The sequence below is a fragment of the Peromyscus eremicus genome, chromosome 22 (genome assembly GCF_949786415.1).
Source record: "Peromyscus eremicus chromosome 22, PerEre_H2_v1, whole genome shotgun sequence".
Taxonomy (NCBI): Eukaryota; Metazoa; Chordata; class Mammalia; order Rodentia; family Cricetidae; genus Peromyscus; species Peromyscus eremicus.
The window spans coordinates 19,353,085-19,380,426 of record NC_081437.1 but is presented as its reverse complement, the minus strand read 5'-3'; the positions used below and the strand labels follow the sequence as shown (position 1 = coordinate 19,380,426).

Here is a 27,342-nt window from a genome sequence, read left to right as displayed (position 1 = left end):
TCAGATATATAAGGAAATAGCTGGAAGTCATGATGCACGCCTGCTATGGAGGCCTTGCTCAGCTACAGAACGAGTTGGAGGCCAGGAGGGACTAGATGGAACCCTGTCTCAAACAAAGGCAAACAACGGCACTGCGAGAGAGGAGACCCGGGGACTAGAGTCAAGCCACTCACGTCGCAACCCCCGTTCGTAAGCTGACCTCAGAAACCGGGGGAAAAAAATCTCAGCGACGAACCCCCGCCGGGGACCCGCGCGAGTCGAACCGCAACTACGGAACCGGAGTTCCCGGAGAAAGGGCCGAGGTGGGGGGGGGGGGGGGGGGGAGGGAGGGGGCGGGGAAACGGAGAGGGGATGCCGCACATGCGCACAAGCTCCCGGGTCAACAAAGACGGCGGCGTGCGCGCGCGCGCTCCCCCATCCCCCCGCCCCGGAGCCAGAGCCCGAGGACGTGCGCGTGCACGGGCCGCCGCAGGAGAGGGTGCCGGCGGGGGCCGGAGGACAGAGAGGGAAAAAAAAAAGGAGGGGGTAGGAGCAGCGGGCCGCCGGAGGAGGAGGAGGAGGAGGAGGAGGAGGAGGAGGAGAAGGGGTTGTGCTCCTGGGCCAGCCGAGGAGGCGAGGGGGCGGGGCCGGCGAGCGGCGCGTGCAGGTGCCGGGCCTCCCCGGGGCTCCGCGGGCGCGCGAGCGGCTCCGTGGTCCTCCCACCCCACCCCCCCACTCCCCCCACCCCTCACGCCGCCGCCGCTGCAGTGGCCGCCGCCGTCGCCGCTGCCGCTGCCGCTCGGTCGCCGTCGGTCTGCGGGAGGCGGGTTATGGCGGCGGCGGCAGTGGGAGCTGTGAATGAGTTCTCCGGCCGGACGACGGAAGAAGAAAGGCTCCGGCGGCGGCGCGAGCCCGGCGCCCGCCAGGCCTCTGCCCCCCGCCGCGGTCCCCGCCCCTTCCGCCGGCCCGGCCCCTGCGCCCGGCTCGCCCCGTAAGCCGAGCCTCTATTCCTTCTTCACGTCCCCGCTGGTCGTCGGCTTCGCCCTGCTGCGCCTGCTGGCCTGTCACCTGGGGCTCCTCTTCGGGTGGCTCTGCCAGCGCTTCTCCCGCGCCCTCATGGCCGCCAAGAGGAGCTCCGGGACCGCGCCGGCGCCCGCCTCGCCCTCACCCCCAGCGCCCGGGCCCGGTGGAGAGGCCGAGAGCGTCTGCGTCTTCCACAAACAGGCCTTCGAGTACATCTCCATTGCCCTGCGCATCGACGAGGAAGAGAAAGGTACCCGGGGGCTGGAGGGAGGCGGCCCTGGGAGGGCGGGCGCCACCTGCGTCCCTTTCCTGCACCCCAATCTGGACTTGATCTGGAGCCCCAGGAGTCCCAGTCCCCACAGTCCAGACCCAGCCCTGCGACGCCTGGTTAGTTGAACCTCTCCCCATTCGGGGCGCCCTAGCTCTCCACTTTCTTTCAGCACCCCCACACTTGTGCATTAATTTATCCAAGTCCCCCGTGAGACACGCAGACATGCTGGGGACAGTGACAGTTGGCCTAGAGTGACCACACGGGGTTCTTTCTGACACTGTAAACAGTGTGGCATTTCTCTGAGCCAGGCTTCCAAAAGGTGTTCTGTTTTTTCAGTTTTTTTGTTTTGTTTGTTGTTGGTTGGTTTTTCGAGACAGAGTTTTTCTGTGTAATAATCCTAGCTGTCCTGGAACTAGCTCTGTAGACCAGGCTGGCCTCGAACTCACAGAGATCCGCCTGTCTCTGCCTCTTGAGTGCTGGGATTAAACCACTGCCCTGCCCAAGGCAGTCTCTTAAGTTTCTAAATTGAAATGTTAAATGAATGAGTTGGGTAGGCAGTCATTATCATTGTATCGTGAAACCTAAAACAAAGGCTCCTGCTTCTCAATGAAGGCAGGGATACCGCATACTTTAGTTTTTCTTCAAGCAACATCTTTTTTAGTCTTTTCTGTGTGCGAGGCATTGTGCTATGCATGTGTCCCTTGATCCTCACGGTAACTCCCATGTGAGAGTTACTATCAGCACAGGTGTTTTACAAATGAAATGACTAGGTACAAGATTGAAGCAGGAGGCAGCAAATCTAGGCCAGTAGCTAATTCTAAACTTGTCTGGAAAATGTTAAGTGGGCTTAGAAAGTCTTGTGTCCCCCCTTTTTATCGTCACCTCCAGTGTTCAGCCCAGATTCGCACCTTGGCTCGGTTAGGTCCGCTCATCAACGTTGTCCACTGTGGGAAAGGAACAATCTGTAGTTGTTTTGTGGGGTGGTTTCCACACTCAACACCAGAGACAGTTCTAGGGTGTCAGTCTTGGTGAAGAGCTTCCTTTGCAGGGCCTAAGATTGAAAAGGGGGATACAGTGAAAGAGGCAGATACCCATGATGGGGAGTCCAAAGACAGTGGAGATTCAGCTCAAGACAGTAGTAGACAGTTAAGAATATTTAGTGTTTGTGAGAGCGAGCCTTTTTTGTTGGTTGCTCAGTTCTTACTAACTCTTTGGGAAGATCCCCCTAACTCTTGGGGATGTTGAAGGACGGCCCTCTTCCTTCCGGGTATGATCTTGTATTGCAGTATTTTAGTGTTCCCTGCTTTTTAGACTAGTGGGACGATGTGAGAGTGGATTATTTAGGGGCTTGAGGATGTAGTTCAGTTTTAACAAGGCTTGTGCCCAGTATGCTTCAGAGCTTGCTTTGGCTTCTCCCTGCTTCAGAAACAAAGCCAACAAACAAAAATTAAAACAAGTTAGTTACATTCATTCTCCTTTGAAAAGAAATAAAGCTGGGCAATCTCTGCACTTGGGAAACTGAAGACTGTCGTTGAGTTCAAAGCCAGCTAGCCTACATAGCAAGACCTTGTTTCAAAAAAATAAACTGAATCTGAGCCTGTCCTACAGAGCTAATTCCAGGACTGCCCAAGCTGTCCCACCGTGAAACCCTGCCTCGGAAAACCAATAAATAAATAAATACATAAATAAATAAGTGAAAAATAGTAAATAATCTGTATTTAATGTATTTTCTCTTCTATCCCAATTTTCCCCTTTTGGTATATTAGACAGTTTTGTAGCCTAACTTTAATTCCATAATTGAAAAAGAATTGACATTTGAAGTCTGTCAGCCTTTTAGCTATACTTGACAACTGAGAACTTACTTGCAAGAGAAGTGAATTCTCTTTCCACTGCATAGACTATGTGAACAGATAGCCTGAACTGAGTATGCAGTCTTCAGAGGCTCTGGGACTCTTGTACACTGTCAAGGGGGTGGCACCCGTTAGAAACGTGTGACACACCACGTGTGCCGTGCCCACGGAGGCTCTGAGACTGCAGTTCCAGACAGGTGTGAGCCACCATGTGAGTGAGTGCGTACTGAGCCCAGCCGGGTCCCCCGAAGAGCAGCCAGTACTCCGAACCACTGAGCCGTCCATCTTTCCAGCTCTGAAGTTTTGTAGGTATTTTAATGGTTGAGTGATAATCTGTGACATCCGTTTATGTATGAAGAAACCAACTAAAGAGTGGGCTCAGAGTAGCAGAAGTAGGAACAGAGTTAGGTAACCAGGCTCTATAAAATCATTATTTGATTTTATATATATTTTTTGAGGTTATACTATAATTACAGCATTTCTCTCTTCCCTTTCCTCCCTCCAAACTCCCCCATAGATCCCTCCTTGCTCTCTGTCAAACTTAGGGCATCTTTTTTCATTCATTGTTACATGATTTTATACTGAACAGTTAGGCTACAAAACTGTTCTCTTTTTTTTCTTTTCTTCTCTCTTTCTCTCTCTCTCTTTCTCAGCTTCTTGAGACAGGGTTTCTCTGTTTAGCCCTGGCTGTTCTGGAACTCTGTAGCCCAGGCTGGCCTCAAACTCACACAGAGATCCACCTGCCTCTGCCTCCTGAGTGCTGGGATTAAAGGTGTACACCACCACCACCTGGCTGTTTCTCTCTCTCTCTTTTTTGAATTTATTTATTTTTATTTTAAGTGCATTGGTGTTTTGCCTGTGTGTATGTCTGTGTGAGGATGTCAGATCCCCTGGAACTGTAGTTACAGACAGTTGTGAGCTGCCATGTGGGTGCTGGGAATTGAACCTGGGTCCTCTGGAAGAGCAGCCAGTGTTCTTAACCACTGAGCCATCTCTCAAGCTCCTGTTTCTTTCTCTCTCTCTCTCTCTCTCTCTCTTTCTCTCTCTCTCTCTCTTTTTTTTTTTTTTTTTTTTTTTTTTTTTTTTCAAAAGAGGGTTTCTCTGTGTAGTTTTGGTGCCTGTCCAGGATCTTGCTCTGTAGACCAGGCTAACGTAGAACTCACAGAGATCTGCCTGTCTCTGCCTCCTGAGTGCTGGGATTAAACACCGCCCCCCCCCCCCAGCTGTTTCTCTTTTTTTAATGCTGGTAAAGAGTCAGTCAGAGTACTTGAGAAAAAGAGGTTGTAATAGTGGTTCTCTGGATTAACCAGAACATGACCTTGCGTGTTTTGTGTCTACCGATAGAGAAGTGGGTGGAGGTTCAGAAGGTGTGGTTTGATTTCTCAGGTTGGTAGTGCCTAACAGTGAGGGCCGCAGTGTGCTGTGTGAAAGAAAGGGAACCAGTTTTTCAGGATGTTGTAGGGCTGAAGAATCTGGCATCTAAAACAGAAAGTGTCTAAATAAAATAGTCATCATCAGTTAAATTTTTTTCGCAGTTTTCTTTATTAATTTTCCGTGTGTGTGTGTGTGTGTGTGTGTGTGTGTGTGTTTCTGTGTGTGTACATGAACACACATGTGCCATAATATGCATGTGGAGGTCAGAAAATGACCTGTGCTGGATGGTTCTGTCCTATCACGTGGGACCCCAAAATCAAACTCAGATTGTCAGATTAGCAGGCTCAGCCCTCTAGTCATGTATGTATTTGGGCTCATGGTTCCAGAGCGCCGAGTTCATCGCCATGATGGCAGGGTGGTGTGGCAGCAGGCAGGCGTGTGGCTGGAGCAGCAAGCTGAGAGCTCACGTCTTGAACCTTAAGCAGAAGCAGGGGAAATGAAATGAGAGGAAATGGCCAGAATCTTTAAACCCCGAAAGCCCACCCCCAGTGGCACCCTTCCTCCACAAGGCCACACCTCTTAAATCTCACAAACAGCACCAAACAGGACCAGAAGTTCTAACACGTCAGTGTACAGGGAACATTCCCATTCAGACTGCCTCACCACATAATTTCTTTTGTTTGTTTGTTTTTGAGACATGGTCTCTCTACATAGCACTGGCTGGCCTCAAACTCAGAGATTCACCTGCCTCTTCCTCTTGAGTGCTGGGATTAAAGGCGTGGACCTCCACTTCTGGCAGTGATTTTTCTAGTTTTGCGTAAACCAGTGTTGTACATTAATTTAAAACACAAAAGCCTGTTCACATCTATTTTCATAAGATGAGGGTAGAGAGTAGAAATCAAAAGTGATTACTTTCATCCCTGAAAAGTGTACCTCTACCACTTAGGAAGAATTAATTTCAGACTTAGTTTCCTTTTGCTGGGTGACTCTGCCTAAGGGCGATGGTGGTTTACACCTGTTTCCAGTACTCAGGAGGCAGAACACCGGGAGTGCCTCAAGTTGAAGGCGCTGTAGTCTGTGTAGGGAGTTGTTGTAGGCTGTGGTCTGTGTAGGGAGTTGTAGGCCACACAGGGCTGCCTGATGGGACCCTGTTGCAAAGAACCCAGCGGTCTCCCGATTCGAATAAAGAAAGAATAGTGCAAGGACATAGGCCTTTTGCAAAAGCATTGCCTTTCTTCTTCCTGACTGCTCAATATTTAGTGTGGTTTGCGCAAAAAGATCTAAAGACAGCTACTGTTGGAGGCTTTATGCCTTGTTTGGTTTCTGTTATTTTAAATTATTTTATATGTATGGATGTTTTGTCTGCGTGTGTGTGTGTGTGTGTGTGTGTGTGTGTGTGTGTGTGTGTGTACCAGTGTGTGCCTGGTACCCACAGAGATCAGAACGGGGAATCTGAGTTCCTTGGAACTGGAATTACAGGAGGTTGTGAGCCACCACGTGGGTGCTGGGAATTGAACCAGGATTCTCTGGAAGATCAGCGGGCGCTCTTAACTGCCAGGCCATCTCTCCGGCCCCTTGTTTTGTTTTTTAAATCACAGTTTATGTGGTTAAGGTGGATCTTGGATAGTTCTGTTGTTCTGGTTAAATATCTAGATGAAGGAATTGCTGGGTCATGTAGCAAATAGACTAATAATAGCATAGGAACGAACCACTGTCTTTACCCAGTTAATGGGACCGGTCTGTATAGGACCAGCAAAAATGGCATTTTACTCCATTGCTTTTTGTGTTAGATTGGTTGGGTGAGTTTTTTGTTGTTGTTGTTGTTGTTTTCTTTTAAGTTGGTTTCTTGGTCACTGTTCTATTTCTTTGAAGAGACACCATGACCAAGGCAACTCTTACAAATTAAAGCATTTAATTACAGTTTCAAAGGGTTAGTCATGGCTGGGGCATATTGGAAGCATGGCGGCACTCGTGGTGCTGGAGTAATAGCTGAGAGTTATATCCTGATCCATACACACACACACACACACACACACACACACACACACACACACACACAGAAAGAGAGAGGGAGGGAGGGAGGGAGAGAGAGGGAGGGAGGGAGAGAGAGAGAGGAAGAGCACGAGCCTGGCATGGGCTTTGAAGCCCACCCCCAGTGACACACTTCCTCCAACAAGGTCACACCTGCTCCAGCAATGCCACACCTCCTGATCCTTCTAATCCTCTCAAACAGTTCCAGTCCCTGGTGGATAAGCATTCAAATATATGAGTATGGGGGCCATTCTTATTCATACTACCACAATTGGCTTGGCTTTTCTGTTTTTAATGTAGTGGCATCTTACTGAATTCTTAATTTGGGTGATACAGATTGAACACTAGGGCCTTGTGCTGGCTTGACAAGCCTTGCACCTTTCCTGGAACTCTAGCCCAGGCTGGCCTCAAACTCACAGAGATCCGCCTGGCTCTGTCTCCCCAGTGCTGGGATTAAAGGTGTGCGCCACCACCACCCAGCTTCTAGACTTCATTTTACTTTAAAAGAATTATTTCTTTTGTGTGTATGTTTGAGGTGGGGAGTGGAGTGGAATGGGGAGTGCGTGCTACAGTGTGTGCCTGTGGAGGTCAGCTGGCAGGAGTCAGTTCTTTCTTTCCATCCTGTGGGTCCCAGGATCAAACCCCAGGTTGCCAGCCTTGGCAGGAAGTGCCTTTACACACTGGCCCTCACTTTAGTTTTTTGAAGCAAGGTCTCAGTAAGTTTCTTGGATTGTCCTTGAAGTCACTCTGCAGTGAGACCTTGAACTCTGAATCCTCTTCCCCTCTGCCTCTCAGCAGCTGGGATCATGTGCTGCCGGGCTGGTGACATGGTTTTCACTTGTGTTCTCCGTGTGCTTGTTTGCTAACATGGATGTATGTGTGTCTCTGGGACTGTGCATAGATTGTTTCGTTTTCTCCACTTGGGGATTTGAGATCCCTAAGGCTTTGCACATGGCAAGAACATTTCACCGAACTGCATCCTCAGGTGTTCGGTCATTTTTACCACTGCTGGATGAGAGTCCTTTGTACATTCTGGCTGCAAGTCCTTTGTGAAGCATGTTTTTTGTTTTTTGTTTTTTTTTTTTTTATTTTTTAGAGCCTGTTTGGTGTCTTTTCATTGTTAGAACACTGGCATTGAAGAGTAGGAGTTTAAATTTGGTGGTTTAATTCGTCCATGGTTCTATGACTTTTGATTTTTGTGTTCTCTTAAAAATCTAATTCAAACTCCCTTTTTTTTTTTAAAGATTTATTTATTTATTATGTACACAGAAGAGGGTGCCAGATCTCATTACAGATGGTTGTGAGCCACCATGTGGGTGCTGGGAATTGAACTCAGGACCTCTGGAAGAGCAGTCGGTGCTCTTAACCTCTAAGCCATCTCTCCAGCCCTAATTCAAACTCTCAAAGAGTTTTCTTTAAATACTCTAAGTTTTACAGGCTGGAGAAGGGCTGGCAAAGTGATTCTTGGAAAAGGGCCCTTGCTTCAAAGCCTGATGGCCTGAGTTTGTCCTAGAACCTACATAAAGGTGGAAGGAGGGACTCCCTCCACACTTGTGCTGTGCCCCACTCCACCCCATGTATATTCATATGCATGTAATGAATTGTATTATTTTAAAAGAAATTAGGTAATATATAAGCGACAGGCATATGCTGATTAGAATGTGGCCAGTGGGCCAGTGAGATGGCTCAGCAGGCTAGGCTCTTGCTGCCAAGCCTGTTCAATCCTCAGGACCAGTAGGAAGGAGACAGCAGTCCCCTGAAGTTGTCTTCTGACTTAGGCTAGCACATGCCTGCACACACAGAGAGACAAAGTTAAATATGTGTCATGTAAACTTTTAGATTTCTTTCATTTTATGTGTAGGAATGTTGTGCCTGAACGTATGTGTGCACACTATGTGCCTGCTGCCTGAGCAGGTCAAAAAGAGGACATCAGATCCCCTGAAACTGGAGTTATGGGTGACTGTGAGCTACCGTGTGGGTTCTGGGAATTAAAAATGGGTCCTTTGCAAACACACGTGGTCCTGACCGCTGAGCCATCTCTCCAGCCCCAATATGGAATCTTAAAAATCAAAAAAGAGCCGGGCGGTGGTGGCACATGCCTTTAATCCCAGCACTCGGGAGGCAGAGCCAGGCGGATCTCTGTGAGTTCGAGGCCGGCCTGGGCTACCAAGTGAGTTCCAGGAAAGGGGCAAAGCTACACAGAGAAACCCTGTCTCGAAAAACCAAAAAAAAAAAAAAGAAAAGAAAAGAAAAAAAGAATGTTGCCAGTGAGAACTCTCAAATACTGACATTTGAGTGTAGATTAGTACACCAGTGAGGTGGCTCAGCAGGCAGAAAGCACTGAAGCCACTTCTAGCTGAAACAGTGAGCTCCAGGTTACATGAAAGCTGCTGTCTCACGGAATGAGGGGAGGGCTTTGAGACGGCACAGCAGGTGAAAACTCAGTTTGCAGAGGCCTGCAGCCTGTGTGACTCCCAGAACCTGAGTGAAGGTCGAAGTTCGGGAACTGACTGCTCCAGTTGTCCTGCGGCCCACGTACCCATGCCCCACCCCGTGTGATGATAAATAAGATACTGGACATCAGCCTCTGTCTTCCATGTCACATGCAAGGGCTTGAGTACCTGCACATGCATGCACACACACAAGTAAGTGACAAGTGGGAGTGGTGGCGCACACCTTTAATCCCAGCACTCTGGAGGCAGAGGCAGGCATATCTCTGGGTTCAAGGCTAGCCTGATCTACATAGTAAATTCCTGGACAGCCAGGGCTATATATTGACCCTATCGCAAAACCAACCAACCAACCAACCAACCAACAAACAAGAAATACTGCAAGTATCAGTGAATATAGTAGAAAAGCCTGTACTAGAAGGATGTTTATTGAGGTCATGATAGTGACTTCAGGGAAAGGCCACAAGAGTGAGAAGAGGCACTGTAAAGGAAGTCTCTCACGTTTGCTGGAATGTATTGGCTTTGGTACAGTAAGAACTGTACACAAGTAAGACATTGCTAGCGACATTTTCATCACTCAGAATGTAAATGTCATTATACTATTTGGTTTCCTTTTCAAAATATCCAGCAATGCATCTGAACAGGCATTTTCTTACTGAAAGTGGGACTATGAAGCCGGGCATGGTGGTGCCCCTGTATAATGCTACCTTGGGATGCTGGCACTCAGAGGGGCAGTATTTCAAGGTCATCCTCAGCTATGTAGATACTGTGCCTGGACTACATGAGATTCCATTTCAAAAAAAGAAGAAAGCAGGAAGGTGAACATTCAAAGTTTCTCTTGGTTTACAGTAAACTGAGGAAGGATCTTGTAGCCTAGGCTAGCCTCAAACTTGCTCTGTAGCTGAGGAAGACCTTGAACTTTTGATCTTCTTGCCACTGTCCAGTTTAAGGAGAAAGATTTATACGATCTGAAGAGAAACCAGAGTATTCCAGTTTAATTTATAACAAACTCTTAGTGATTTCTTCATGTGCCATTATCAGGTACTTTTTTCAGTACTTAATCTTTACTGGACACGGCAAAAACTATGATATTGTGAGAAGTAAGAAACTGCCAAATATAAGGGCTGAGATAAAAAGGGAAGGGAGGCTGGACTTACTTTAATCTCAGTTCTAAGAGGCAGAAGCTGTAGATCTCTGTGAGTTCAGGACCAGGCTGGTCCACATAGTGAGTTCCAGGTCCCCAGAGCTATATAAAAACTGTCTTATAAGGCGGAGGCTCTGGGGAAATAGGGAATGCACATTTCTTAGTTGTTATATGGTGTCTATAAAAAGAGTTCACTCTATTTTGTGATCACGGCGGTTGTGATTTTTTTGTTTGTTTGTTTGTTTTGTTTTGGTTTTGGTTTTTGGTTTTCAAGACAGGGTTTCTCTGTAGTTTTGGATCTCGATCTGTAGACCAGGCTGGCCTCAAACTCACAGAGATTCGCTTGGCTCTGCTTCCTGAGTGCTGGGATTAAAGGTGTGCACCACTGCCACCTGGTTCAGTTGTGATTTTTTTTTTTTTTTGTTCTGAAAATTGAAATAAAGAATGATACGGAAATTTTTATTTGATCATGTATATGTATAATGTTTCTTAGACTTACTTGATCACAACCTTTTCGTGTGTCATTTATCAGTATAATACATGGGGCAGTGGATGCTACATTTTTCATACTTACGATCTATACAAATAATGATTTCTATTTTTAAAACAGGACAGAAGGAACAAGCTGTGGAGTGGTACAAGAAAGGTATTGAAGAACTAGAAAAAGGAATTGCTATTATAGTAACAGGCCAAGGTGGGTTTTATGTATAGTTTCTATTGCCCCCTCAAATTCTACAGTAGTTAGAATTATCTTTCCAAATGCCTTATCCACGGAGAACCCCTCAGGGCTCCTCGTGGACTAAAACCCTACATACTGTACTAACAACCAGGATAGCTGCTAAGTGACTCTGGGGAGCCACAAAAAAGGGAAGATTCATGATGTGGGTGGGATAGATCAGGTAAAGGTGAAATGTTGAGTTGGGCACGCCTTTAATCCCAGCACTCAGGAGGCAGAGGCAGGCAGATCTCTGTGAGTTCGAAGCCAACCTGGGCTACAGAATGAGTTCCAGGAAAGGCGCAAAGCTACACAGAGAAACCCTGTCTCAAAAAAACAAAACAAAACAAAACAAAAAAAAGTGAAATGTTGTTAATACCATACAGTGCATGTGTGTCCCTATGAGGGTGTCGGATCCCCTGGAACTGGAGTTACAGACAGCTGTGAGCTGCCATCTGGTGCTGGGAATTGATGCCAGGGCCTTTGGAAGAGGACCCACTGCTCTTAACCACTGAGCCATCTCCCCAGCCCTTCTTGATGTCATTGTTAATATTTGTGCATGTATGGTATTGTATATTCTAAAAGTGAAAATCAAGTCTCCAACATGATTTCCTGTAGCAGGCAGGCAATAACCAATCCAGTCTATGGCCTTGAAGCCATCCAAGGGTCAATATGTGATCAGTTGGTGATGAATTACTATATAGTTGGTAATGAGTCACATGTGTTATCCCTGGTTTTGAAAGCTAGTTTGCTGTGTGTAAGTAATCTTTTGTTGTTGTTAGGTGTTAGTCTTACACACTAGGCAAGTGCCCTATCTCTGAGCTACATTCCTAGCCTGGTAATGTTTTCTTTCAGTACATGTTAGAATATAAACCAGGTGCATGCCTTTAATCCCAGCACTTGGGAGGCAGAGGCAGATGATCTCTATAAGTTCAAAGTCAGTGGCTACACAGTGCAACCGTGTCTCAAAGAAAAAAGTAAAATAAAATAAATTGGGAATTTCTTACTTTGATTTTTGTTTGACTCTTTTAAACCAAAGCAGTTACTTCTGATGTTTATTTCCTGCCACCTCAAATTTAAATTATGATCCAAGCCAGGTCTGTTCCTGTAATCCCAGCACTTAGCGGGGATGAGGCAGAAAGATCTCCAGTTCAATCTAGCGTTGACCATACAATCAGACCTGTATCAGAGACAGAACAGAAATAAAATGAGTGTCTCCGATCTATGTAGCTGTAGTTTAAACATTTATTGTATACTTACTCTCCCAACAGTCACTCATAGAGAGCATCTAATTCTTACCATAACTCCATGCTTTGCAGCTACTGTTATTATCCTTATTTTTCAAGTGAGAAACATGAAGTACAGAGATGTGACTCAACTAAGGTTTCATAGCTAACAAGTGAGAAAGTCAGTTTTGAACCCAAGCTATCAGATGTTAGCCTTTTTCATCCTCTTCCTCATCCTTTTGTTTTTTTCTTGGTTTTGTTTTTGTTTTTGCAAGACAGGGTTTCTCTGTGTATCTCTGGCTGTCCTGGAACTAGGTCTGTAGACCAGGCTGGCCTCAAATTCAAGAGCTCTGCCTGCCTCTGCCTTCTGAGTGTTGGGATCAAGGTGTGGGCCACCACTCCTGGCTCTTTTTTCTTTTTAAAGTTTTTATTTATTTTTATTTTATGTATATGAGTGTTTTGCTAGCGTGTATATTGTTTACTATGTGTGTGCCTGGCACCTACAGAGGTCAGAGAGGGAATTAGATCTCCTGGAACTGGAATTACAGATGGGTGTGAGCCGCCATGTGGTTGCTAGGAATTGAACTCAAGACCTCTGAAAGAGCAGCCAGTGCTCTTAACCTCTGAGCCATCTCTCCAGCCCTTGCAGGCTGAATTTTTAGAAGTGTTATGGCTGTTGTGTACTGTGTGAGCTTTCATGACAAGTCAAGTACAGTTGTGCTTAGCAGCGGGGACACATTCTTATGGATCATTAGGTGATATCCTCACGGGAATATCACTGAGCTGTACTTGGACAAACCTGATGGTGTAGTTAGTCACTGTAGCTGGCCTTTGATGCAGGCCTTCACCTCCTGGCCTCGCGAGTGCTGGGATTATAGGTGTGCACTGCCGTGGCTTCTCTGCATTTTTAAAATTCAGTTACTTAGTTGTTGTTGTTTGAGTCAGGGTCTCACTATGTAGCACTGGCTGGCCTAGAACTCAGTATGTAGACCACACTGGTCTCAAACTCATAGAGATCTGCCTGGCTCTGTCTCCTGAGATCTGGGAATAAAGGTGTGCACCACCACACCCAGCTGGTCTTTTATGTAAAAAAGCAGAATTTGACTTAGTTAGTGGTAGAGCATTTGCCTAATTTTGGTGACGCTCTGGATTTAAACTCAAGCATTGCGAAAGTCAGTTTAAAAAGAAACAGAATAAAATGAATGTGAGTGGTTGAGTCTTTGAGTCTTTGATGAACATGACTTTATGAATTAAAAATGTGAATATATGCAGTTCTCTGTCAATTCCACAAAGAAATGTTAGACGGGGATGACTCAAAATACATTTTACTTAAGAAAAAAACCCCTGGAAGTGTGTTTTCTTCTTACCACTTAGCATTTAGTTTTACTGAATAGAATGTGTACCTTTCATAGACATCACAACATTAATACCTGACAGATTTGTTCATGTTCAGGCAGTGACAAAGTATGGCTGTAGCCTGGATGGTAGCAAATTGGTACAGGTGACAGACTGTATCCTAGCTCAAAGACTTTTGTTTATTTATTGTGTATGTGTATAATGTGCGGGTATGAGTGGAGGTCAGAGGACAAGTTTTGGAGTCAGTTCTGATTTCCACTTTGGGTTCTGGGACTTGAACTGGGGTTTCAAGCCTGCAAAGCAAGCTGTTCAACCGGCTGAGCCGTGTTAGTATAAGTTCAAAGACTGAAGTATGAGGAAAAAATGTCATGGGCTCCATGAATATGTGTGAAATCCATGATAGTGCAGTAGATTGGAAGCCATCATGAGGACCCATGGCAGATATTTTTGAAGTAATATGTCTATGTATAATGTACATACATATTTAAGACAGGTTCACACTGTGTATTCCAGACTGAATTGAATTCACTATCCTTCCACCTCAGCCTCCTGAGTTCACCTAGATTTCAGGTGGTCTTCATCTTGCCTAGCAAAAGCATTCCCCCTCCTTCCTCCTTTCCCTCCTTCCCTTTTTGAGACAAGGTCTCTCTCTGTAGCCCAGGCTAGCCTGAAACTCATTATATATCCTGACTGATATTGAACATGACTCGGTATCCAAGTCCTGGGACTGACTCAGTATCCAAGTCCTGGGATTATAAGTGTGAGACACACACTTTGCTCACCTTTAATTTCTTTATGAAGAAAGATTGTGATTCTCCATAAAGGTAATTGGAGCAACACTTAAAACACTGTTAGTAGGGAAATGTAGATACTTTAACTAATTCTTCTTTTTTTCCATTTAGGTGAACAGTATGAAAGAGCTAGACGCCTTCAAGCCAAAATGATAACTAATTTGGTTATGGCCAAGGATCGTTTACAACTTCTAGGTATCAACTTCTCTAATTAGTTATGAAATATACTTGAAATGTTTAATGAATCATTAATGGTAAGGACTGGGCACATAATTCAATGGTAGAGCATTTGCATAGCATGTATCAGACCCTGTGCCCAGTCTCCAGTGAGAACTCAGTTTTTACCAGCAAGGAGAGTGGATCAGTAATTTCAATTTTAAATTGCCTGGGTATTTATATGTGCACAGCATGCACCAGGGTGCCTGTGGAGGCTAGAAGAGAGCAACAGATTCTGGAACTAGAGTTCCAGGTGGTTGTGAGCCACTTAAATGTGGGTGGTGGGAACTGAACCTCTCTTCAAGAGCTCCAGTGCGCTTAACCATTACTGTGTCCGTCCATCCGTCCTTCCTTTCCAGGTTTGTTTTGTTTGTTTTGTTTTGTTTTGAGACAGGGTTTCTCTGTACAACAGTCCTGAATGTACTGGAGCTGGATCTGTAGACCAGGCTGTCCTCAAACTCACAGAGATCTTTCTGCCTCTGCCTCCTGAGTGCTGGGATTAAAGGTGTGCGCCACCACCGCCTGACTAACACCAGTCATATGTTAGTGGAAGGGCCACAGATTCCTCTTGCCAGAGATTAGAATGTCTTCCTTTTTAGTAAGCAAGAACTCCTCAAGCCCTTGAGAGAATGGAGACTTTTGTCTAAATGCCTGACCTTGGGTAAAAGACTTTCTTGGGGAACCAAACATTCCCATTATAGAATATTGCAGTTTTTATATGGCTTAGTTTATCCAAATAGCTAAAGCTTAAAGTGTGCAAAAACGAAGCTAGACAACTATTACTGTGAACCTGAGTAGATCTTAGGAATTTATTAATTTTGATTATCAAATATACCTCATTCATCAAACAAATCTTATTTTTCAAATACATCTTATTTATCAAGCATATGTTACTAATCTGAATTTTCTAGCAGCTTGGTGTTACCTTGTGTGGGAGTAGACAGAGTTGTCACGCTGTATGGTTCCATGGCGGCAAGGATTTTTTCCAGAGAATTATTTTGTTTAAAGAGGCTGTGATTTTACACATTTTCATCCTTCAAAGCCTGCATAAAATTTCCAAAAGGAAAAGGCATAAGGGAACTCCCATAACACATAATGAGAATCATTAAAAATGAAAGTAAAGGGCTGCTGGAGAATTGTGATCTGCAAAATCGAAATGCTGGAACTTTGTCAGGCAGCAATGGTCTCTATGCGGTCCACGCCACTATGTAGAGACCTCATAGAAATCTGCCTGCCTCTGCCTCCCAAATGCTATGATCAAAGGTGACGACACCATGCCCAGCTAAAGGGTTTTGAGTAGAGCCATATGGTAAGGTTTTTCTGTAGAGTACATCAGCGAGGTGATTCCCAGGGAATTAGATGTGAGGAGCTAAGGGAAGCATGACTGTTTTAGTTTAGGTAGCTGTGTTAGTCTGTACTACCTTAGTCATTTTAAAGAGCAGGGTTAGTCTCTTTCAGTTGTTGTAGCAGGACTAGAACCCAGGGCCTTGCACATACCACTGGAGTTTTCTACTGCCTAACTTCATCCTCAGTTGGCTGTTTCGTTAATAGGGATTAACTGAAGCATGGTCACAGTGTCAGTGGGGTGTATGTGTGTATGCAGGTAGAATTGTAAACTCTACATACTTATCTGTAACTTTTTATTCCCAGTCATCAAAAAAGTTAAGATTTTGATTTCTGCTTGTCCCCCCCCCCAGCTGAGGACCGAACCCAGGGCCTTGCACTTGCTAGGCAAGTGCTCTACCACTGAGCTAAATCCCCAAACCCGATTTCTGCTTGTCTTTATTAGATAATAAATGTTTCTGGTAACTTTTTGTGTTAATAAAGAAAACACATAATAACCAGAATTTTCCTAACTTACACTTTCACCAACACAAGTAAGTTGTGTCTCGGTATTTTGATTTAAAGAGCATTATCATTGAGAAAAATCAGATGACCTACCTCCAGTTAACCAAAGTAAATAGAAAGGATCCAAGGTATATTGTGTCAGCCACTTCTAGGACACAAAAGCTGCGCACTGCTTTGTGCTTTGTTATACAAAGGGCAGCTGCTGTTTAACCGGTCCCAGAGGCATGTGATACTGCACTGTAGACCAAGCACGGTGCCTGCTTGTCTGACTTGAGGAATATAAGTCTAACAGTTAGTATGTATGGTCGGCTTTCATTGTTTTGTGTTCAGTTGAGTGCTGATAATTAAACCAGGACCTTGCAAATGTTAACTGCATGTTCCATACTGACTACATATACCTCACCCCAGTGCTGTACTGACACATAGATTCATTGGCTTTCTAATGCAGAAGAAAACAAACTTACTCCAGCAAAGCATGTTTGGGAAAAGGTGATCCCTTATTTGGATGAGACAGATAGGTACGTCACTTAAGAGCAGTGTCTGGCAGCCTGCATGTAGATGATTACCAAGGGGAGAAGGAGGGCTGCAGCCTTGCTGCAGAAGGGGAAACAGCGATCCTTCTGCCCCAGGCAGCAGGCTAAGACTCCATCCCTGGAGGATTGTTATTCGAGGCTGGGTATGTTTGGAACAAATCTTTTCATTGATTAGTTACATCTTACATGTCACAGAATCTTAAAGTTTGACTACCATCCCTCCCACTGTGTCCAGCTATGTGTGTATGTGTGTGTGTGTGTGTGTGTGTGTGTGTGTGTGTAGTATACTGTAGTATACTGCACACTCTGTTCATCATGCTGGTCCCCTTGCCTTGTGGCATTTATTTTTTTGCTTGGCTTAATTAAGGTAATAGAGCCAATTATGACCTTTCTTGGATTCTCCCTGTTGTTTTTTTCTGTGCCATTTTAAAGTATGATTTCCTCTTAAAATTTGCTTTTGATCATATTGAGACCATACTGTACTTCCTCTGTAAACCTTTTTCTTTCTTTCTAATGATTTATTTATTATCTATGTACATTGATGTTTGACCTGAATGTATATCTGTATGAGGGTGTTGGATTCCCTAAAATTGGAGTTACAGAGTTGTGAGCTGCCATGTGGGTGCTGAGTATTGAACCCAGGTCCTCTGGAAGAGCAGCCAGTGCTCTTAACTACTGAGCCATCTCTCCAGCCCTGTAAAGCCTTTTCAATAGGTTTTTTGTAGTGTACAATCTTTTAGATAGTTAATGTTGAACTGGTTGTGATAATACAGGTATTTTTGTTTTTATTTATTTATTTATTTATTTATTTATTTATTTATTTATTTATTTATTTATTTATTTATTTATTTATGGCAGGGTTTCTCTGTATAGCCTTGGCTACCCTGGAACTCACTCTGTAGACCAGGCTGGCCTCAAACTCCCCGAGATTTGCCTGCCTCTGTCTCCCAAGTGCTGGGATTAAGGGCGTGCACCACCACTGCTTGGCTGATAGTACAGGTCTTTAATGCGAACAGAGCTCAGCAGATCTCTGAGTTGGGGCCAACCTGGTCTCTACATAGTAAGTTTTATGACAGCCAAGGCTACATAAACAGACCCCATCTCTAATAATAACAATAAGTACTAATACAGTTATGCTCTAAGTTGCCAGTAATATTTAATGTTTGTAGATAGTAAGAGCCAGTCACTTTTTATCCAAATATCACTATGTTAGGGATTTGAGCGTATGATAAGCAGCCATCACTTGCTGTTGATAATAGTGATAAGTAACTGTCTTAGGTTACCAGCCTGAATAAGTTGTGTTTTCAACATAGCCTTCCACATGTTAACTTCTGTACTTTTCATATGAGTTCTTACTAATTACATATTTTAGAGAACATTGCATATATGTGCAAAGACTTCACTGTCTGACAGCTTTGTAACACAATAATTTTCCATTTTCCACATGCCTTTTATTTGTTTATTTTTCTTTCTGTTTATTTTGTTCTTTTTTAACCTCCTCTGTTGCATAGAGAAGCTGCAACCAGTTTTGCAATTTTCCAAGTCACAAACGGATGTCTATAATGACAGTACTAACCTGATGTGCCGCAATGGACATCTCCAGTCAGGTATGTTTTGACTAACTAATGTAAACTGAAGCTTGCATGGGAAATGGACTTTTGCTTACCCTATAATGTTGATTTAGCTATATAGTGGCAGGTATAACTGTTTTGTTTTCACAGGATTAGGAGAACACACAGTATCCTCATCATTCATAGTGTCAGATACAGTAGAACCATTCTGACATACCAGTTCACATGTTTTCCAGCTTCCTACTCATAACATATGGGAGGTGGTGCTCTCATTACTGTCTAGCCCACTGGCCCTTAAATTGTACTCAATAAACCTGTTCTTTCAGGAAAAAAAAAAGTGTATATACATGTGTATGTGTATGTGCTTTTGTGTGTATGTGTCTGTGTGTTTGTGAACACATTTGGAGGTCAGAGGAGGGCAATTGAAAGAAGGGGTTCTCTTCTACTACCATGTATGTCCTTGGGGTTAACCTTAGGCTGTCAAACCTGGCAGCAAGTGCCTTTCTCCACTGAGCCATCTCAGAAACCCCGATTGGATCTTGTTGTTGTTGATTTTTGTCACTTGGGACAGGGTCTTACTGTGTAGCCCTCCATGGCGTGGAATTTACTATATGGACCAGGTGTCTTTTACCTTGCAAACTCTATCAGTGTTCATGCCTCTGCTTCCCCAGTATTGGAATTACAAACACACTGCACCGTATCACTGTACGTAATTTTATTAATTTTTATTAATTTTTTTGAGTCAGGCTCTCACTGTGTAGCCCTGGCTGCCTGGAACTCTCTAGACTAGGCTGGTTTCAACTCCCAAGATCTGCCTGCCTCTGCATCAAGTACTGGGATTAAAGTTGTGCACCCCCACACTCAGGCTGTATAAGTTCCTTCAAATAATTAAAATATTTTCATTTCTGTTGTATTTTAAGTGTTTGTGGGGGTTTTCTTTTTTGTGTTTTTAACATGGAAATTTTAATACTTTGTCAAACGTCAATTTTTACTGTGTATCAGTACCCTATCTCTACCTCCCCAGCACTAGGATTCGTTTTTGGGTGTAGGGTCTCACATATCCCAGCTGGCCTTGAATTTGTATGTGGTTAAAGATCACTAATACCACAAACCCAGTTTTATTTGGTCTTAGGCTACGCCCCCCCCCCCCTTTCTTGCATGCTAGGTGTTTTAGTTAGGGTTTCTGTTGCTGTGAAGAGACACCATGACCATGGAAACTCTTACAAAGAAAACATTTAATTGGAGTGGCTCACCTACAGTTTCAGAGGTTCAGTCCATTATAATCATAGTAAGGGTCATGCAGTGTGCAGGCAGATGTGGTGCTGGCTACATCTTGATATGTAGGCCACAGGAAGTCGGTTGAGACACTGGGTGGTATCCTGAGCATAGGAAACCTCAGAGTCCACCCCACAGTGACACACTTCCTCCAACAAGGCCATACCCACTCCAACAAAGCCACACCTCCTAATAGCACCACTTCTTATGAGATCATGAGGGCCAATTATATTCAAACCACTACACTAGACAACTGAATTACCAACTGAATTACATCCCCAGCCCCTGATGCAAGTTTTGGTTGTTGTTTCCCAGTGTTGAGGTTCAAACCCAGGGTCTTACACATGCTAGGCAAGCTCTGTACCACTGCTACATACATCCTTAGCCATTCTGATATTTGTTATTATTATTATTTTTTTATGAAAGTCTTCTGTCTTTCTTATGGTAGTTCTTTTCTAGAAATTTCTTTCTTTTTTCGGGGAGGGAGTGGTTCAAGACAAGGTTTCTCTGTGTAACAGCTCTGTCTGTCCTGGAACTTGCTTTGTAGACCAGGCTGTCTTTAAATTCACAGAGTCTCTGCCTCCCAAGTGCTGGGATTACAGTTGTGCACCACCACCTCCTGGCTCAGAAGTAAGCATTTTTTAAAAGATTTATTTATTTATTATATATACAATGTATGCCTGCACGCCAGAAGAGGGCACCAGATCTCATTATAGATGGTTGTGAGCCACCATCTGGTGCTGGGAATTGAACTAAGGGTCTCTGGAAGAACAGCCAGTGCTCCTGACCTCCAAGCTATCTCCAGCCTTGATAAGTAAGCATTTTTAATGCTCAGAGGTTCTCAAAGGACATCTCTTAGGGATCCCCAAGACCCTTTTAGGAAGCACAACTTTCGTAATTATACTACAGATCAAATTTTTCATAATACTGAAACATTGTGTGTTGCCTTCCCTGGACTGGTATTTGCCCTGACGTTTCCTTGACAACCTTGGAGGACATCTGAACTTCAGATGTCCTATGAGTGGATGCAAAAAACTGTAGTAACACTCACTGCATACTTCACCACCGTAACTTCACCTAACGGTTCACACAGGAAATGTCCTTCATAAAGCTGAAGTATTACACAATCAATCTCAATCCTTGGTGCACAGCTTTTCATATTCCACACCCTAAAACAGGAGAGGGCTATGTCAAGGAACACATGACTGAACTGCCAGGGAACTAACCACTACAAACAACACCATTTTTCTTGAGAGAACAACTGACAGATGATGATTCCTTCATCTTGGGTATTTAGCAAACATTGCCTTGAAAATGAACAAAGAACCTGTCCCATCAAAGGAAAAACTGACAATATTTATTACTAAATTACACACTTCAGGCTTTGGAATTTTACAAAACTTGCTCCTACCACTATGAGACAGCATCTCTTTCCGTAGCCCTGGCTGTCTTGGAACTCACTGTGTGGACAGCCAGGCTGGCCTTGAACACGCAGAGATCAGCCTGCTTCTGCCTCTTGGGTGCTGGCATTAGAGGCGTGTGCCACCACACTCAGATTTCTAGTCTTAGGTCTATGTATTTTCCGTCTGAAGAAATTCTTCCCCAGTGAGTTTGTTCTTCTGCAGTGAGTGCCCTTTAGCCTTCTCCCAGGAAGATCTTGTCACATCTTTCTGGGATACTTTCCTGGTTTGTATCTCCCAATTCCCTGAGCCTAGGTTCAGAATTTACCTTCGTGTTCTGGAGCAACCTTGATCAAATGTACTGTCCTTGGAAGTGCCCTTGCCTTGAGTCCCCCGTCTCTAAATGTTCAGCAATCACTGTGGCTGTGTCAGTCTGTGCTCGGTCTTGTAGAAACCACGTTTCCTTTTGTTGTTGTTGATGCATTTAATACATTGTTCATATTGTCTATTTGATGTATTTGGTACTTTTTTAATTTTTAAAGATTTGTTTACTTTGTGTGAGATTGTTTTTCTTGTATGTATGTATGTATGTGTACCATGTTCATGTCTGGTGCTTGTGGAGGTCAGAAGAGGGTGTAAGACCCCCCAGGAATTAGAGTTATGGATGGTGTGAGCTGCAGAGTGCTGGAAACCCCACTTAGGTTCTCTACAGTAGTAACAAATGGTCTTCACCACGGAACTGTCTCTCTAGCCCCTTTCTCATTTTTATTTCAGGAAAATATTTTTTATGTTTATAAGTGTTTTGCCTGTGTATATGTCTGTGTTCCTTGTACGTGTAGTGCCCACATAAGCCAGAAGGTGTCAGATCCTCCAGAACTGGAGTGACAGATGGTTGTGACCTGCCATGTGGGTGCTGGGAACTGACCCAGGTCCTCTGAAAGAGCAACAAGTGTTCTTAAACACTGAACTCTCTCTCAGCCTCCTGTTTTTATTAATACTAAGTATGTACAAGTGTGGGTATGCACAGGTGTTTGGAGGTTCCAGCAGAGGCCAAAGGGGTCAAATGCCCTTGGAATCATTCCATGGAGCTGGTGGTTGTGAGCCACTCAGCGTGAGTACTGGAGCTAAACCTGGGTCCTCTGCAAGAGTAGTCAGTGCTCTAAACTGCTGAGCCATCTCTCCATCCCTGTGTTTGGTAGTTCAGTGTAGTGACTCTTATATCTTAAAACCTTTGGAGAGATAGCAATGGTTCCAGCCTCTGTTATGACTAAAATAATTCTAGCAATCATAGTCCTTTATGTTCTAGTATAATGATCCAAGGGAATCCAGACTGAGTCTGCAGTAACATCTCTGATTGTCAAAATTTGATGATCACAATATAATCGGATGACTGGGCTGGTCTAGTATTTAGGCTGTCTATTCTCCGTGTCTTAGGGGTTCTCTTATTAATCCTCCAGTGGCAATTTAACACTGTAGTTCTCCAAATAAACAAACTGATTCCCTCTACTTGTTTAAGTTCTTAATTTCCTTTAAAGATATTCAAAAGTAAAACCAAGGCTTCTGCCTCTTGAACAGTCTAATTTACTTCCCAATTTAACATTTTTCTCCTTCTCTTCCCAATCTTTTTGAGAGGGTCTTTTGTTTGTTGTTTGTTTTGTTTCTTTTCTCTTCTCTTCTTTTGTTTGTTTTGAGACAGGGTTTCTCTGTGTAGCCTTGGCTGTCCTGGAACTCACTCTGTAGCCCAGGATGGCCTTGAACTCACAGAGATCCACCTGCCTCTGCCTCCCAAGTGCTGGGATTAAAGATGTGCGCCACCGCAACAGGTACAAGAGGGGGTCTTGCTATGTGAGTTTTGGCTGGTTTAGAACTTGTTGGGTAGACCAAGTTGTCCTGAAATTTTCAGTGATCCTCCTGCCTCTGCTTTCTGAGTGTTAGGATTATGGGATTATACATGTCACCATGACCAGCATTTTTTGTTTGTCTGTTGGTGGTATGTTGTTTTGTTTATTTGTTTGTTTTGTTTTGTTTTGAGACAGCCATCATCTGGCTTCTGTCTGTTTTCTGAGACAGGGTCCCTCTATTATGTAGCTCTGGCTGTCTTGGAACTCACTTTGCAGACCAGGCTGTCCTGGGAATTACAGAAATTCACCTGCCTCTGTCTCCCAAATGCTAGGATTAAAGTGGTACACCACTATATATAGCTTGCTTTTTCTTTCTTAAACATAGTTTCACACTTTGTAGCCCAGGCTGGCCTAGAATTCATGTAGCCCAGGTTATTATTGAACTCACAGAAGTCTTCCCTGGCTCAGCCTCAAGAATGCTGAGGTTATAACCTGAGCCACCCTACTTGCCTGGCTTAACATTTGTCTCTACAGTACCATCATTATTAGTAAGCACTGATTTTTGTTTTATAGGAATATAGTGGTATCCTAGAAGTTGTGACCTTTGAGCATTCAAAAGCCTATAACTTTCTCATTTTTTATTTGTTTATTTACTTTGAGTGAGTGTGATATATATATCACATAAAATACTTGGCATACCAAACGTTACAACTTACACTCTTTCAAATTTTAAAATCAGTTAATCAAAACAAAACTTTAAGTGGATATGTGTTGTAGTCTTGCATATTTCATAGCCATGAAAGTTTGCAGTCATGGGCTAGGGAGATAACTCAGTGAAGTGCCTGTCACACAAACATGAGTATTTTAGGTCCTAGCGCCCATGTAAAAGCCAGGTATGGCAGTATGGGACTGACCCCAGCAGTCGGGTGAAGTGCCAGGAGCTCATTTGTCAGCCAGCCCAGCCCAGTTGATGAGCTCCAGGCTCAGTGAGGCTGTTGAGGTTTCAGGTGTGCGGTTGAGAGTGGTTGAGGGAGATACCTGACATCAAATTGGCCTCTGCATGCACATGCCCTCAGTACGTATACTGCACACACAGAAGTGGGCAGTCATGTCGTTTAGTAGTGTTGCAATTTTCTCCTTTGTGTGGTGTATTCCTAGTGCCTTCACTGCATTTTGTTCCTTAGTTATCTGGGGGCTTTATTTGCTTGATATCTTTTTTATGTCTTCCCTCACAAGTGAAGTTGTTTTTACAAAAATAGATTTCTTCATAAGAAAATTAGAATCTACAACATCGAAGGGCAAATCTAACAACCAAATCTCTTTTCCTACTGACCATTCCCATGACTTACGCGTTTATTTTCTGACTTAGATCTTATTTTGAAATACTTGTAGATTTAAAAACAGTTGGTAAGGGCCAGTGAAATGGCTCAGCTCAGAAAGGCTCTTACTACACAAGCTTGACGGCCTGAGTTCCACCCCTGGGACTCACGTGGTGGGAGGGGAGAACCAGAGTCAGAAAGTTGTCCTCTGACTTCTGCACGTGTGCCATGACACATGTGCACCCGCAATCATCCACACATCCAATTCACATACACACAGTAGTGAGAAATACAAATTGTAAACTTCTGGTACCTTGTTTTGCAGATTTGTTAGTATTACTTTTTATTGTTGTAACTATTGTAAATTGTTAGTATTCCTTTTTATAGCATAGACAAACTTTCTAATCACGATGGCTGTATGTTTTTCCTCCATAGAAAGTGGAGCAGTTCCGAAGAGGAAAGACCCCCTAACACATGCTAGTAATTCACTGCCTCGATCAAAAACAGTCATGAAAAGTGGATCCACAGGGCTTTCAGGTCACCACAGGGCACCTAGTTGCAGTGGTTTATCCATGGTTTCTGGAGCAAGACAGGGGCCTGGTCCCACGGCTGCCACTCATAAGGTACTCTAGAACAGGGGGTGTAATTGTGCTTTGCAAGTACAAAACTTTGTCATGCTTGATTTTTTGTATTAGTTCTCTATAATGCTTTATAGAATTGATCGGTTTCCACAAAGTTAAATATAATTTTTTAATTTGCAAAAACAATTTGCTATTAAAATCTTAGGTCCTTTCAGAATTGTAGGAATTTCATATTGTTTACTTACCAAGTCTTTTCAGTATAATGTTGTATATGTCATTTTAATTCTAGTCTTAGAATTATTTCAGATTATGTAATTTATTTATTTATCTATTTATTTATTTATTTTGGTTTTCTAAGCAGGGTTTCTCTGTGTAGCTTTGACTGTCCTAGAACTCACTGTATTGAACATGCTGGCCTCAAACACACAGATCTGCCTACGTCTGCCTCCTGGGTGCTGGGATTAAAAGCATGCACCACACTGACCAGCTAGATTATGTACATTTTAGAACGTTAAACATACCTAGAGTTCTGTTGTAATTCTAACAAGAGTCAAAGACGGATGACTTTTTTTTATAGGGTCTTCGGGTTTTTAAAAAAAGGTGTGTGCGTGTGTGTGTGTGTGTGTGTGTGTGTGTGTGTGTGTATGCGCGCGCGCCAGAAGAGAGTGCTGGGTGTCTGTCTATTCCTTTGAACCAAGAGCTTGTTTACCCTTGGCTGGAAGTCTGCAGGCCCTAGTGATCATCTGGTTTCCGTTGCCTTCAGGGATGGTGTGACAGGCATGTACAGGATGACTGGCGTGTTATGTGAATGCTGACATCCAAACTCTATTCCTCATGATTTTTCAGTAAAAGCTCTTAACTGCTCAGCCAGTTCTCTGTCTCGCCTTTGTCTTTTATAGTAACTGACTCTGTGGATAAAATCTATTAGCCCTCTTCATGTTAAATGTCGTTCTATAGTGAATGTAGTTTTGGGTTAAATGCTCAACCTTTGCAATCTTAGATTTTTTTCTTTGTGTTTGCCTTGTGTGGAGACCAAAGGTAGACCTCAGATAACTTCCTTAGTCACTTTACACATCAACCCTGGATCTCACACACTCGGCTAGAGCAGCTGGCCTGTGAGCCCCAGGGAGCTGGGTTGCAGATGCACCGTATGACTGACCTACATGAGTGCTCAGGACCTGAACTCAGGTTCTTCTTGGTGTGTAGCAAGCATTTCACTAACTGAGCATCTTCCCAGCTTTGTGTTTCCCCCGTTTCTATTAAATTCTATCAACCTTCAGGGTCATTTATGAGTGAAAAGTCTTGGTGGTTTCACATTAAATTTTTGTGTCCTTCAAGGGTATTCCGAAACCAAATAGAACCAACAAACCTTCTACACCCACAACGGCCATTCGGAAAAAGAAAGACTTGAAGAATTTTAGGAACGTGGACAGTAACCTGGCAAACCTCATAATGAATGAAATTGTTGACAAGTAAGTTCTGCCAAGCATTTCAGTTTCTTATTTTTATTTATAAAATACATATGTATGATACATAATATTTTTACTTTCATACTTAATTTTTATGGTAGTTTTGGAGATTTTTGCTAATAAGCAAGCTTCACAGTTAACATAAAACTGACTGAACTGTATTTCTGCTCTGAAATTAACTGGTGTTCTGTTTTAGTGGGACAGCTGTTAAATTTGACGATATAGCTGGTCAGGACTTGGCAAAACAAGCACTGCAGGAAATTGTTATCCTTCCTTCTCTGCGGCCTGAGGTAAGGATTTTATGTTGCCACATGATTAATTCCTATTAAGTAATTCCAAGTTCAGTGTTTTAAAAACGCAAACATTAAAGTCTGGGGATGTGCCAAGCATCCAGCTGAGGAGGCTGAGGCGGGAGGGGTCTTGAGCTTGAGGCCAGTGTGGGTTCCATAGTGAATTCTGGACCAGCCTGGGCTATAATATAGCATGATCTATTTTACTCCTCCCTCACAAAAGGCATTTACATTTGCTTATTAATAGTAGATGAGAATGAATTTAAGAAATTCTGAATCCATTTTTAACTTACATAATAAAAGTAGGTAATTCTATGGTATAATTTTTATTTAAGAGTTAAGAGATTTAGCTGGGCAGTGGTGGCGCACACCTTTAATCCCAGCACTCAGGAGGCAAAGCCAGGCGGATCTCTGTGAGTTTGAGGCCAGCCTGGGCTACCAAGTGAGTCCCAGGAAAGGCGCAAAGCTACACAGAGAAACCCTGTCTCCAAAAACCAAAAACCAAAAACCAAAAAAAAAAAAAGTTAAGAGATTTAATCCCAGCACTTAGGAGGCAGAGGCATTCAGACCTCTTGAGTTCGAGACCAGCCTCGTCTACAGAGTGAGTTCCAGGACAGCCAGGGATACACAGAGAAACCCTGTCTTGACCATACCCCCCACCCCAAAATTGCTTTTTTCCCCCCAGTGCTAGAGTTAAACCTAAGGCTTTGCAAGTTGAGTGGCTACCACTGAGCTATATCCTTTTATACTTAAAATAACTGAACAGAGTGGGAAATTAAGATAAAATAA

At 43.7% G+C, this 27,342-nt stretch overlaps 1 protein-coding gene and 1 long non-coding RNA gene across 3 annotated transcripts in view; one reads left to right on the top strand and one right to left on the bottom strand.

Moving 5' to 3' along the window:
* Positions 1-745: 745 nt before the first annotated feature.
* The window catches only part of Spast (spastin), a 47,673-nt gene continuing 21,076 nt past the window's right edge, over positions 746-27,342 (top strand). The window contains exons 1-7 of one of the 2 annotated variants that reach the window (XM_059248615.1): positions 749-1,252; positions 10,733-10,816; positions 14,322-14,405; positions 18,319-18,414; positions 24,649-24,836; positions 26,133-26,266; positions 26,460-26,553. In XM_059248615.1, coding sequence (XP_059104598.1) covers positions 838-1,252; positions 10,733-10,816; positions 14,322-14,405; positions 18,319-18,414; positions 24,649-24,836; positions 26,133-26,266; positions 26,460-26,553 — 1,095 coding nt within the window. In that variant the 5' untranslated portion in view covers positions 749-837. Of the gene's footprint in view, positions 1,253-10,732; positions 10,817-14,321; positions 14,406-18,318; positions 18,415-24,648; positions 24,837-26,132; positions 26,267-26,459; positions 26,554-27,342 lie in introns of both variants that reach the window. The other variant, XM_059248617.1, reaches the window with a different exon arrangement.
* Positions 4,666-27,342, bottom strand: part of LOC131897660 (uncharacterized) — a 52,927-nt gene continuing 30,250 nt past the window's right edge. The window contains exons 3-4 of the long non-coding RNA XR_009375760.1: positions 15,352-15,469; positions 4,666-4,973 (exon numbers count right to left, since the gene is read on the bottom strand). This is a non-coding gene — a long non-coding RNA (uncharacterized LOC131897660). The remainder of the gene's footprint in view (positions 4,974-15,351; positions 15,470-27,342) is intronic.